The 12,486-nt window shown below is 36.0% G+C and overlaps 2 protein-coding genes across 2 annotated transcripts in view; both read left to right on the forward strand.

The window, feature by feature from the left end:
- Positions 1–5,091, forward strand: part of LOC142341365 (uncharacterized) — an 82,359-nt gene extending 77,268 nt beyond the window's left edge. Inside the window, exons 18-20 of the mRNA XM_075392292.1 lie at positions 201–344; positions 640–1,185; positions 4,738–5,091. Of these exons, the coding sequence (XP_075248407.1) occupies positions 201–344; positions 640–1,185; positions 4,738–4,871 (824 nt within the window). The 3' untranslated portion in view covers positions 4,872–5,091. The remainder of the gene's footprint in view (positions 1–200; positions 345–639; positions 1,186–4,737) is intronic.
- LOC142341105 (uncharacterized) lies at positions 4,920–10,460 on the forward strand. Its single transcript, XM_075391985.1, has 3 exons — positions 4,920–4,965; positions 5,998–6,345; positions 9,441–10,460. Exon 3 carries the CDS (start codon positions 9,647–9,649, stop codon positions 10,370–10,372), a length of 726 nt encoding a protein of 241 aa, XP_075248100.1. The 5' UTR covers positions 4,920–4,965; positions 5,998–6,345; positions 9,441–9,646; the 3' UTR covers positions 10,373–10,460.
- The last annotated feature ends 2,026 nt before the right edge of the window (positions 10,461–12,486 follow it).

Raw genomic sequence — 12,486 nt, forward strand, 5'->3', positions numbered from 1 at the left:
TTTAGTCATGTCAAATTTCTCGACTGTCTGTCTAATAAGGGCCAATTTAATTCCAGCTCAACCGGTTCATATTCCCACCACTTCGCCCGGTTATTAACAATTTATTTCACTTTGAAAAAAAATAGAAAGAACTGTAACTTCATAGAAAAAGCATATTTCAAACATTTTGTCTAATGGACGTTGAGTTCAGTCCTGAATAGGAAGCAGCTACGAGTTCAAGGCTAGTTCAAATGTGAATGCCTATCCGGAGCGACCAAGTAATGTGACTGGATCGAGGTCAAAACAGCCGACATCACAGCAACAGACAATGCGAAACTCCCAACAGCACAGTGGAAATCAATCGGGTTGGTATAACTTGGTCTGTTTTAACAAAAAGTTCTCTGGTTTCTGGATTGCATCATTAAAATGGACCAAATCTCATTTGCTCATGATTTTACATCGAAATCAATTGCCAGACAATTAAAATTATCCGAAATATGGAAATCAAGAAGCTCACTGGGTTATATCTTCAACTCACAAAATTTCCTGCTTAGACTTTGTTTCAACGATACAAAACTCCTCTCGAAACATCATTAAAGTTTTCATTGTTAGCTTCATAGCATTGACCCAAAGCAGCATCCCAAATTTTTGTCCTCTTAGGAAAAGAAATCGGAATGGCTCCTTATGAAGAAGATCCTCGTGCCTATTCGCACAAGCCCAACTTTTCGGGAAATCAGCAGCAATCCGGAAACCAAGATCGAAGTGGAAGTCGAGGCACTTCGGGAAACGTGAGTGGAGTCGGTGAAACCCAAATGCGGAACCTATCAGATGCTCCGAGTCAAAGCGGCGGAAGAGTAGAAAACCTGACATCACCAAGTGTTCCTACAATTTCAACATCTGCAACCAGCAGTTCCAGTAATTCTGCCATGCCTGGAAACCAGAGCCAATCTCAAAACCAAACATCTATGAGTCGAGCGAACTCTAGAGGCACAAGCCGCGCAGGAAGTCGAGCAGTTAGTGGATCATCATTGGGTCGTGGATCTGTTGGATTTGGATCTCGAGGAGCGAGTGGACAATCGGGTTCCGCTTCGCGTCAATCTTCTCAACGGTCTAGAGGGATTGGGTCTCGCGGTGGTGCTGGGATGGGTTCTGCTACCTCTGCTTCAAAACCAACATCCCCATCTGTGGGACGACAAATAAGTGCTGGTTAGGATTTTACGAAAACATTTAATTGTTCAAACGCTGCTTTTTGAGAACTACTAATCGAGACCATTTTTCAGATTGCCGGAATTTGATTGTTGAGATTTCATGGTCTTAATAGGACCTTTCCAAAATTTTGCATACTACTTGCTCAACCAATTTTATCAACAACCGCACGTGCTTGTTTCTGTGACTGTTTTTCAACACTGTCACTAAATTCCACTGTTAGCCCGATTGGAGATTTTAATTGCTCTCTAACAAAGTTCGAGCAGTTTTGTAGTCTTGTGTGCCATTTTGGTGCAATTTTTTCTGAGCTTTTACTTCTGCTCTTTCTCTTACTTGAGTAAGTTAAATCTTAATCTATCAATCCTCCATTTGTATAACTTCCTTAATCCTGAGCTGGCTGTGAAGCCTCGCTTGTCAATGATTGTAAAATTTCCGATAGCGATCGGTAATGTTTCTACTGAGCAAAGAACAACGACAAAATTTCCTCAATTTACCACGTGTCTATTGAATATAATTTTAGTAGTTTTATTGGAATTGTTTCATAGCAAATAAAGGTAGCTTCTTTCGCTAAAACAAACAAAAGTATTTTACCAAAAAAATGGTTTTGCTAGCTCCGTTGGTAATTACTTTTCATAGGTTGAAATTTGTGAAAGAGTTAATAATCAGATAATTTTTCAATCATCAATTAGAAAGCCGACTCGATATTTTGCAATCATTTATCAAATAGTTTTCTTTCCTACTTTATTAGCTTATTATAAATCACTTCAACACAAGGAATATATTAACGACAATATTAACCAGAACAGTGGACAAAATTTTTTCTATTCTTTTTTCTTTTTTTGGGGTGAAAGTAAAGTTTCCTGAGCATCCACAAAAGGCAAAATATTCTAAACAGTTGTTAGGTTTGCTAATCGGTAAGTATGCATAATACCTCGCGCTCAGTGTTTAATTTTCGTGGATTTTTGACCCTATGCCATTCAATAATTCTATATTACAGTATATTACAGTAGCAAAAGTATTGGGCTGACGGAAGTATAATTTTGAATTTTTGGGTTTGTCTAATGTATCTCTTAAGAGACCATATTGCGTTCGATCAAATTTCTAAAACAAAAAAGGAACCGAGTTCGCAAAAAAATTGGTTAGATTTATTTGGTGAGCGTTTCATTGCCCTCAAAACTTTGTAGCGTTAACTAAAAAAAACCTATTTCAACAGTATCTTGACCATCAGTGAAAACTAAAAAAAGTTGCAAATTTATTGGCAAGTTACATACAAAATTCATAAGATTCAAATATTTATTACAAATTTCGTGTAAATTTATTTGCTTTTAGGCTATCAATTTATAAATTTGACTTTCTTAATTGCTCCTAGACTAGTTTTTAAAGCAGCAGTTAGACATCTGTAGGCAAGAATTTCAGCGCATTTTTAGGCAAAAATTTTTGTTCGATAAATTTAACAAGCCGATTAATTTTCGAGTCAATTAACTATTGATCTGCCCTCATCCCAAACTGTTTTTTTATTCACAATATTACCAACAAATCTCAATTTGCAATAGTTTGCTAAAAAAAGTTAAATAAAAATTTGTTCTTAATATATATGCTCTCTTTGTTTCAATTCAATTTAATTTTTTTGATTATAAACAGTCTCTAATAGTAGTTAAAACATTTTATTGACATTGTTTATTTCTGCCAAAACAAGCGAATATCAATTCCCGCAATTGCCATTGGAAGCGTGCTGCAATAGAAATGAGCACTCAAAAGAAATTTGTGGCTATTATATTAGCCGTGTAGTCCTTTTTTTCCAATTTTTTCGCTTGACAGATTTTTTACATGGAACATGTGACTTTTATTCTCAAAAACGATATCAACAAGTAAGCCTGGGTTCTGTTAAATTCTCTTAGAGCCTTTTGGTTTACAAGACACTACGTAGGCGATTGGGCGAAAACGTTTTGGAGACAAAAATTTATGATCTGAGGGGCGTTTATTAGAGTTTGACAGCTAACCCCCACGTCACCCTCTCCTACCACATTGTCCCCACGTCACACTCACCCCATCTCCCCAATCCCTACCTGTCCAGTTCATTCCAGCCATGACCCAGCGCGCTAGACCCCCTCCCCCACCCGTTGCACTCAGGCCACCTTCCCCAACTAATCCACCACTTGCGCCCCCACCTCCCCCCACGACTACAGAGCACTCCCCATGCCTCTTCAATTAAGCAGAAGCTCGCCTCTGTAAACCGTAGCTAGCTACCAATGAAGTCAACTGCTCACCAGTTTTTTGGGAGCAATTCACCAGACTAGTCGATATTGTTTATTAGTTTGTGTTTTACATTTTTCTTCCTCTGTAATGAGTTATATTTGTTCTATTATGAAAACGTTTTTCAATTCAATATTTTAAATCTTTATTGTTTTCTTTTTCGTTTTGAAATTTTTATTTTTTTCGAGACAACTTTTTTGTGCTTAATAGGAAGGAGGGCACGCATTGGTCAAGAATTGTATATTTTAAGCAATTTATTTTATAGGCATGAATGTCTTTCTTTTTCGTGCACTGTCATGAAATAACTGCATGAACGTTTCAGAACTGTATATAGCTAAGGGTTCGTTCAGTTCATTGATCAATAAATAATGTATTATTTAAGTTTCAAAATTCCTATGTTTGTGTCCAGTATTCACTTCTTAGAGTCTTAACTTTCCCATTTATTTTTCCCTCTAAGATTCTTTAAAAGAATCTTGCCAGTGTGAAGAGATCACGAAAGTAAAAACTTCACGACAAGTGTTTTGTTCTCTTCGGTACTTTTACTATTCTTTTGGATTTCGAGTCCAACCACTGCTGCTTCTTGATCATTATCAATTGATGCTACCGCCATTTTTTAAATCAGTTTGCTCCGAGCATGCTTATCAGCAATTCGGTTTTTTAAAGATTATATGAAGTATAAAATAATCACGGGATGGTGATAGTTTTCATATAATTTACCTTTCACGAATCTGTGATTCTTTCGGCCAGATATTTTTATGCTTTCTTCTAACTTAGCCGTTAAAAAGCGTTAATTGCGCATCAAAAATAACAAAATAACTACGCTAAGTCACATCTTTTATCAGCTAAATGTATTTGCATCGAACAGAAAATTGAAAAAATTTTGGATGAAAATATGCTTCAGCAGTCTCAAAACTTTTGCTGCATATTATATAGTTTTCACTTTATTGTATATTTAAAATTTTGTAAGAAATACTCCCTGGTGTTAAATTTTAGCTGCCAAATTCCTTAAATGTTAGCTGTGAAATTCCTTACGGCGTGATATTGTAAATAATTTGGCAGCAACAATTTGATGTTCTGAGATAAAGTGAGATTTTATGTAAAATTTTTCTTTGAATAAATTTTGTTTCGACCTCCAGACTTTTCTGTGGCCCCAATACTAAAGCTAGCAGATCATTCGACGGCAGTAAAATCGAGACAGTTATTTTAGTATCAATTTTTTGCAAATTTTTTGGAAATGAAAAATTCTAGATTACTTTTTAGAGGCAAAAATAATTATCAAGTTGTTCATATGCTTTTCAGGTCGTTCCACAGCTGTCCAGTCGCACTCTAGATCAACTTCACAGCAGAGATCGACCCCAGTCGGGGCATCCAAAACGGGGGCCTCAACCCGATCCAGTTCTACTTCATCCTCAAGCGCCAAACCGTTCAAATAATCAACACGAAAAGACATATAGAGAGATATACACTAAGGATTGCAACTGCTATGCTTAACATACAGATTAGAAGAGCTGAGAAAAGATCAAGAGGGTTGGCGTAGTTTCCATGAAAGTATGCTTAGTGGCCTTGAAAGACGCAATGGAGAAATAAAAGCAAAAGAAACTTGCTAATGTCATTTTTTCAATAAGAGTTCTTTGAATGAATTTATATTTTCTGAATCAATCTATTCTGCTTTCTCATATCGAGATATCGACTGATATCAGTAAATCATCAGTGAAGGCATTCAATAGGACACTAAAATAATTTGGGAAACTTTGCCACATGTGGGGGTGTAGCAAAGTTTTATCAAAATTATTTTAAAGCTAATAAAAAACGCAGGATTGGATTTTGCACTGTTCAGAATGTTTTCAGAAAACCCGTCTTTTTTACGCTGAGTTTTATACTGTGTTAAAACGTGACATAATCCTAATATGGCCATAGTAAAACTACAGACTGAGAATAACTCCGATTCAGCGCTGATTTACAATGTTACTATGATCCGGGTTATCAATGCACTGCTTCAATGATTTTGCAAATTCATTTTAAAATGCATAACTTTACACGGTTGGTTATATTCAGTCATATGCGTTTTATGATCAGTGGAAGAGTTTTTTTTTACGCAGATCGAGGAGTTAATGTCGAGTTAAAAAGAGAATTAATAACTACTAACGTCAAACAAAACGCGCTGGAAAAATTGGTGAATGGCATTTCAAAAAGTTAATATACAAAGATCTTTTAACCTTGCCCCAACGTGCACGCACTCTCACAGAAGATTAAAAATTTCTAAGCAAAGGCTTTACGTCATTGCGATCCGCATTTTGCTTTGTGTAATTTTAGATGTTATTTATGTCACTAGTTTTGTTTAAACCACAACAATCGAACTGGAAGTCAAGTGTTTGAGAGAGAGCCAAAGCTCCCTGGGCCAAGATTAAAACTTCAGTTTAACTTAACAACCAAAACAATCGTGAATCGTTTGCTTAATGAATGAAAATCTTGTGAACATTTTCGGTAAATAATAATCAAATAGAGATTTTAGTAACCAAAAAGTTTCACAAAAAAAACTTAATTTAATTTTGTGCCCAGGGAGCGAAGAGGCCAGGCGAGAGAGCAGAGAAGAATCCGAGGACTGGACAGGTTCGGGAAAGTTACGCCCCTATCTTAACAGACAATACAAACAGTACAATGTACAATACGATCACAGAGAACCAGTGACACCAGACAACCTCTTCAAAACAGACAACACCCTAATCCCGCAAGACACAGCCTGTGCTAATGAAAATGACTTGATAACAAGTCAGGGTGACTTTGACCCCTTCTCTGAAGGAGTGAATTACTCATCGAACCCTTGGGGTGATGTAGGTTGTCTTCCAGCGTTGGATTTCAGTAACAATGAAACTAGCAAGACTATCCAGTCTAAAGTTTCAACTAAAAGTAAGTAGACGATTACAGACGAAGTCAGTTTTGGTACTTTGCTAATATTCGTCCCAGACTTTCTACATCGACGTATCGTATTTCTCCAGAAAAACGTTATTTTGGCGAGCATGGAAGCCGGTGGTTTTTTCACTTGGTCTAACTAATGAAAAACCACTGCAGCTTTCGAATAAAACAAAAAAAAACTTTGTAATGATTTCTGTTAGTTTCTAACGGCGTGGCACCAATTTTATCAAACGTATCGAAGGATCTTTTTGCCTCCGCCCTTATTTCTTGTCGCTATTTTTGTCTTGTCACTTAGTTGCAGTAATGACAAGTCTCGCTGATTTTCTAATAAGAAAATTGAAGCTATTTCACAGTTCAAAATTGACGGCAATGATTTTAGAAACTTTCACAAGTTATTCCTAATTGTTATTAATAGCCGCCCTCATCTTCTCAGCCGGCTATTATAGAGCTCCTATTTTTTTTACAATTCAAAGAATTTGAATTGTATTGGGGCGCTGTCATTTTACAATTCAAAGAATTTGAATTGTATTGGGGCGCTGTCTTTTTTTTTAAGATCTGTTCACACATTTTCATGATTTTTGAAGTCAAATTGGAGTAGTGATTTTGGTCACGCCGAAACAGGAAATGGAGCGAAAAAGCGAGTGGTTTTGCGGCGTGAATTTTTTTCGCTCCAATTTTAAAGTAGAGTGCGAAAATGGTGCGAAAATGGAGTGCGAAAATCCATTCACAGCTCATTCTAGGCCTAGTTTTTTGTTTTAATTAAATTTTAATTTCTCGCTAGTGGTTTTTTTGTTCATATGCGGCATTTTGACATTGATTTTTTGTTCTTTTTTCTTATTTTTCGATCTGATTTTTTTTAAAATGGTTTTCTCAATTCACTCATAGTCCGTTCTAGGTCTAGTTTTTCTGTTTAGTCAATGAAAATTCTTTGAATTGTACGTCAGGACTTGTCCTGCTATGTTTTTTTTAAGATCTGTTCACACATTTTCATGATTTTTGAAGTCAAATTGGAGTAGTGATTTTGGTCACGCCGAAACAGGAAAAGGAGCGAAAAAGCGAGTGGTTTTGCGGCGTGAATTTTTATCGCTCTAATTTTAAAGTAGAGTGAGAAAACAGTGTTTGAACAAAAATTCGGTTTCTCGGGAGTGGTTTTTTGTTCACATGCGGCAATTTCACTCTGATTTTTACTGTTTTTTCAATTTTTGGATCGGATATTTTTCTAAATGGTTTTTCCAATCCATTAACAGCTCATTCTAGGCCTAGTTTTTTGTTTGAATTGAATTTTCATTTCTCGCTAGTGGTTTTTTTGTTCACATGCGGCATTTTGACATTGATTTTCTGTTTTTTTTTCTTATTTTTTGATCTGATTTTTTCAAAATGGTTTTTTCAAGTCACTCATAGTCCATTCTTGGTCTAGTTTTTCTGTTTAGTCATTGAAAATTCTTCGAATTGTACGTCAGGACTTGTCCTGCTATGTTTTTTACTTCGTCGAATAAAAAAATGTTCCGCTTTACCTCATTTTGCCGCTTTTTCAACATTTTGCGTGATATCTTTTTGACTTCTCTAGGCTAGTTTTTCTCTTCTCTCATTCTGCTAAAAGTGATTTTGAACATTAGTTGCTCAGCAAAGCAATTCAAAATGAACAGAGTCAGTATTAAAAATTAAAGTCAGAAGTAGAAACGGGATAAACCCATAAAGCCCAATTTTAGATGCCCGCTATTTGAACGTCGTTCCTATAAGTCTTAGTTAACATCTCTAATGCTTATTGGTATTGATAGCAGCCCCTGTAGCCTCTTTGTAAGAAACAGAAGTACGTTATGTTCAACTACGAAATGGCATCAAAATAAATCGGACTTAACAAATGTTTTTGTACAGAAATCTTTTTTTTTCAATATCTTCTATTCTTTCAATCCCAATCATGCTTATTGGAATCAACGGCGGCTATTTTCCGGCAATCTGCCGGGTATGTTTTATATACTCTCACAATTACTTTTTCAGAGAATTCAACGGATTTCATGGGTTGAAGTTATGCTAAAGTTTCTACTGTTCGTTTTGAAAACTTATAGTGAGTTTTGAATTTTTCTGCTTTAGTAGTTTTATTACGTATTTTTTTGGTTATGCTTCAAAAAACTTTAATTGCTCTCAAACGAAGTTTACAGCAATTATAATAGTCACCTAATCATTTATTGCTCGACCAAATTTTGTGCGCCCTGTAGCTTTTTGTCCTCAAAAACCTGATAAACAGTTTAAACCAAGAGAACGCTTAGTAGTTGAGCATGCTACTCATCGAAACTGTTTTGAGGAGACAAATTTGTCAAATGAGGGGCGGTTCGTAATCGTAAAAGTTTGACCCCCCCCCCCCTCAGTAAACACCTCTCAATCAACCCTCGCGCCAAACACATTCCCGGTCCACCCTCCTTGACTTGGCATTTTGTACCCACCACTCGGCGAGCCTTCTCAACGGTTGACCCTCACCGCCCTCACCTCTAAGATTTCAAATTTTTTATTTGCAAATTTCTTGGGCCCTAATTTTTTTATTCTGGTGTGAAACTTGTCCTGATATGGTTTTCAATTGTTTTATTATTCGTTGTACGCCTTTACTGACACTTACTGACGCCTTTTCGACCATAAGCGTGATTTTTTGAACATTTTTGACTTTTTGACTTTGAAAGAGTCAATATTTACCTAATTTGGGCTTCTTTAGGATAGTTTTATTGTTTCATAGTACAACTCAGATAGTTGTTCAGCAAGGTACTCTAATCTGATCCGATTCAGAGTCGAAAAATGAAATCAAGTATAGAAATGTCAAGCAATGAAGACAAATTTAAATACTGAAACTTTAATTTAGTTTGTCTAAACTAATTTAATGCTTTTTGGTACTGATAATATTCTCTATATAATCTCATAGAGAAAGATTACTCCTCAATACCTCAGTCATTTCAAAATAACTCATCTGTTTAACGCTTCATTGTGAAAAAACAACCAATTTTTTCCTCTTCTTTTCTTTGATAGTCACAAATCCTTCTCCGGGTCATGAGGATCACTCGCGGCTATTTTACAGCGTTCTGTAGAATGTGTTCGTATTTAAGGTGGTCGGCAGTTCTTCCGACGCAGGGGTGCGAAGTCACTAGAGCCCACCACTAACCCGGGACCTCTCGGAGGTAAACCCACAAAAACTTCAGAACTGCGAGCCAGTTTCATAGCAGCTAAAGAATTTGCACCTGTTTCCCCCGGAAATGACACAAGTGTGAAAGCATACAGAGGTCCAATAGACTGCAACTCAACTTTCACCAGAATGAAAAAGTATTTTTCGGATGATATCAACGGAAATTTGCAATCGCTACCGCCTAGGTTTGAAAACACAGTGAAATCAAAGACATCCATTTTAAAAAGGCCACAGAGCAAGCGAAAAGTTCGACCACCAAAACTGACTTCAAAATCATCAGCCAGACGAAAAGCAGCCTTAGCCGCAAACATAACCCTGAGAAATGCCGCAAAAAGTCTGAAAAGTTTCTCAGGATCAAAACTTCAGAAAGCATTGAGGCTACCTGAAAAGATTGACCAAGAGCAAGATGAGTGTCATGAAAAATTTCGAAGTGTTCGGTTTGATTCTGCCACAAGCTTACCGTTTTCAAACATGTTAAGCGTCCCCCTACCGACCGATTTTTCAGATCGCGCTTTGGAAAAGGCGCGCGAGATTGCAGCGAGGCACAATCTACTTCAAACAAAAACAACTGGCGCCAACGAAAAAGGAAGTGAAACGAAAGTTGCCCCACGGTCACCCAAAACGCAAATAAATAAGACTGTGCGGATGCACTCGGCAAGAAGTGAGCAGTCGAGTTCTGTGGAATCGGAGTTGATAGTCACTGAGTTCAGAGAGGTTTTAGGTTCAGAACTTTTAGATGATGCGAAGTTGAGATCTGCCCCTTTAGTAGACAGCTTGAAATCTCAACATCACGGTGGTATCAATGCAAAGGTTGAAACAGTAAAGAACCAAGCTTACGGAGACATCTTGGGTTAAATGCAATTAGCTTGTCGAATTTCAACCAGGGTGCATGTTTTTTTTTGTTTTATAAACATTATGCATCTGTTAACAATTATAAAGTGCGAAAACCTCATTAGTTTTGAAATGAAATGTGTTTATTTTTAATTCAAATTCAGGATCAGACCAATCTGCAGCTGAAACAAAAGTTTTCATTCGCAACATTTCTTAAAAACGCATTCAAAAACAACTTTTTGAAGTATGATTTCAATTTGGGCAGTTTAGTTGCTATGACTATAGCCATACTCTCAGACCATAATGAACGCATCAGAGGGGGGGGGGGGGGCGTAATGCTTTCAAAATTACACGGACTGGAAACAAAAGCAAACGCACGAATCGCATGATAAACTGGAGATAGACAACCTTAAACGCAAGAAGGTCGGAAGATTGACAATTTTACGTAGTTATAGTTGCTAAAGAAGTTCTCTCATTTTAATTGTTAACAGCTGCAAAATGTTTCTAAAATCTAGAGTTTTTAATCTTTATTTATAAAAATTTTGAATGAAACCAAGTATTATTACCCATATTGCAAACAAAATAATTAATTTATTATTAAATTTGTCAAAAAAGTTTAATTGCTCTCGAAGAGAAGCAATTATTGTAAACGTGTGTATCTTTTCTTATGCAAAAATTTGCTCGACTAATTTTTGACTTTTCGAATGACTTGTACGCCTTGACTTTTTGCGTTTTGAATCTAAAATTCTCTCTCCTTCACTATTGCAAGCAGCTGAACTCAATTGGCGGCAATTTACCACTAATTGTCAAATAATAAGTGCGCCAAAACTGGTGCCATTTTTTCACTTTAAATCTTGATAATGGTATGTATTAACCTGTAAAGAGTTTATTTGAAGCCCCCTATAGAATTTTTTAGTCCCATTTGGGCTACTAGCAACCAACCCCCACCCCCCCCCCCCACACTGAAGCAAGCTACAAGTGATTAGAGCTCCCACTAGTCGTTCGAGAGCAATTCTTCCCACGTTTAGTCGGTTATGTTTTTAATTGCTCTCAAACGAAGTTTCTAGCAGTTATGTTAGTCATTTTCGATTTCTTGTCTCCTCGATTCGACTTTCTTCCTCAAAAAACGAAATAAAAAGGAACCTTAGAAGCACTAAAAATTGTCGATCTGTCAGAAACTTTGTAAATCATTAGAAGGTCACCTTTACAATTTTTGTCATTCTTTTGTTTTAGATTTCCATCAAAAATTTCAAACAATGCAATGCTTTGCTTTGTTTCAGCATGGAAATGGGGATAAACAGTTTATTAACAAGGCTGACCAATGCTGCAAGTAGTTGGCAAATATAACAAACATGTTACTATCTTGGAGATTGCCAAACTCAAGAGCAACTGAAATAGCAAAATTGCCCCCTAATTTTCAAAGATTTGATGTTTGGGTTTTTCACTTCGATGCATCTGTAGTGTTAAAAAGTTTTAAAAGTTTACTTCTTAATCAAATCTTCCGAAAACTCCAATTTTGGTATTACAGGAATTTTGGTTATGTAAAGGCGATAAAAAGGCGTTTGCGAAAATTGGGACAATTGAGAAGACAATGACTTTTACTGAAACAAAAATTCAAAAAAATTTTTTATCCATGAAACATTATTTTTTAATTAATTACGGATAATGTTAAAATGACGCGTATCAAACCTATAAACATGGTGTTTATGTATAAATCAATTAATTTGAAAAATTGATTGCTTGACCATTTTTGAGATAAAAATGACTAAGAAAAATGTCATTAATTTTTTTTAGTTTGCCACTTTGGTTTGATACGGTATGATTATCGTGAGTAGTGAAGTACCGTGTTGCTCGGGGAAAGTATAAATTATTTGGAAAACAATATATTTTTTATTTCACTAAATTTCTTATCTACTGTCCCTACTGAGCTTAAGCGTCAAAATGCAATAATGTAGAAAAGTTGAGGAGGTATTGATAATGTCTTTTTACTCCTAGGACTTGTGTTTTAGCAAAAAATTGGTTACTTAAATTTCTTGAGTTATCAAAGTTTGGTGGCTACCTCATTAAAAATGAATATACCTAATCCATGAGTGCAATGCAATTACAATGAAATTTGATATTCATTTTTTTCTAATACA

This window comes from Convolutriloba macropyga, chromosome 6 (assembly GCF_964194025.1).
Source record: "Convolutriloba macropyga chromosome 6, txConMacr16.3, whole genome shotgun sequence".
NCBI classification, from domain to species: Eukaryota; Metazoa; Xenacoelomorpha; order Acoela; family Convolutidae; genus Convolutriloba; species Convolutriloba macropyga.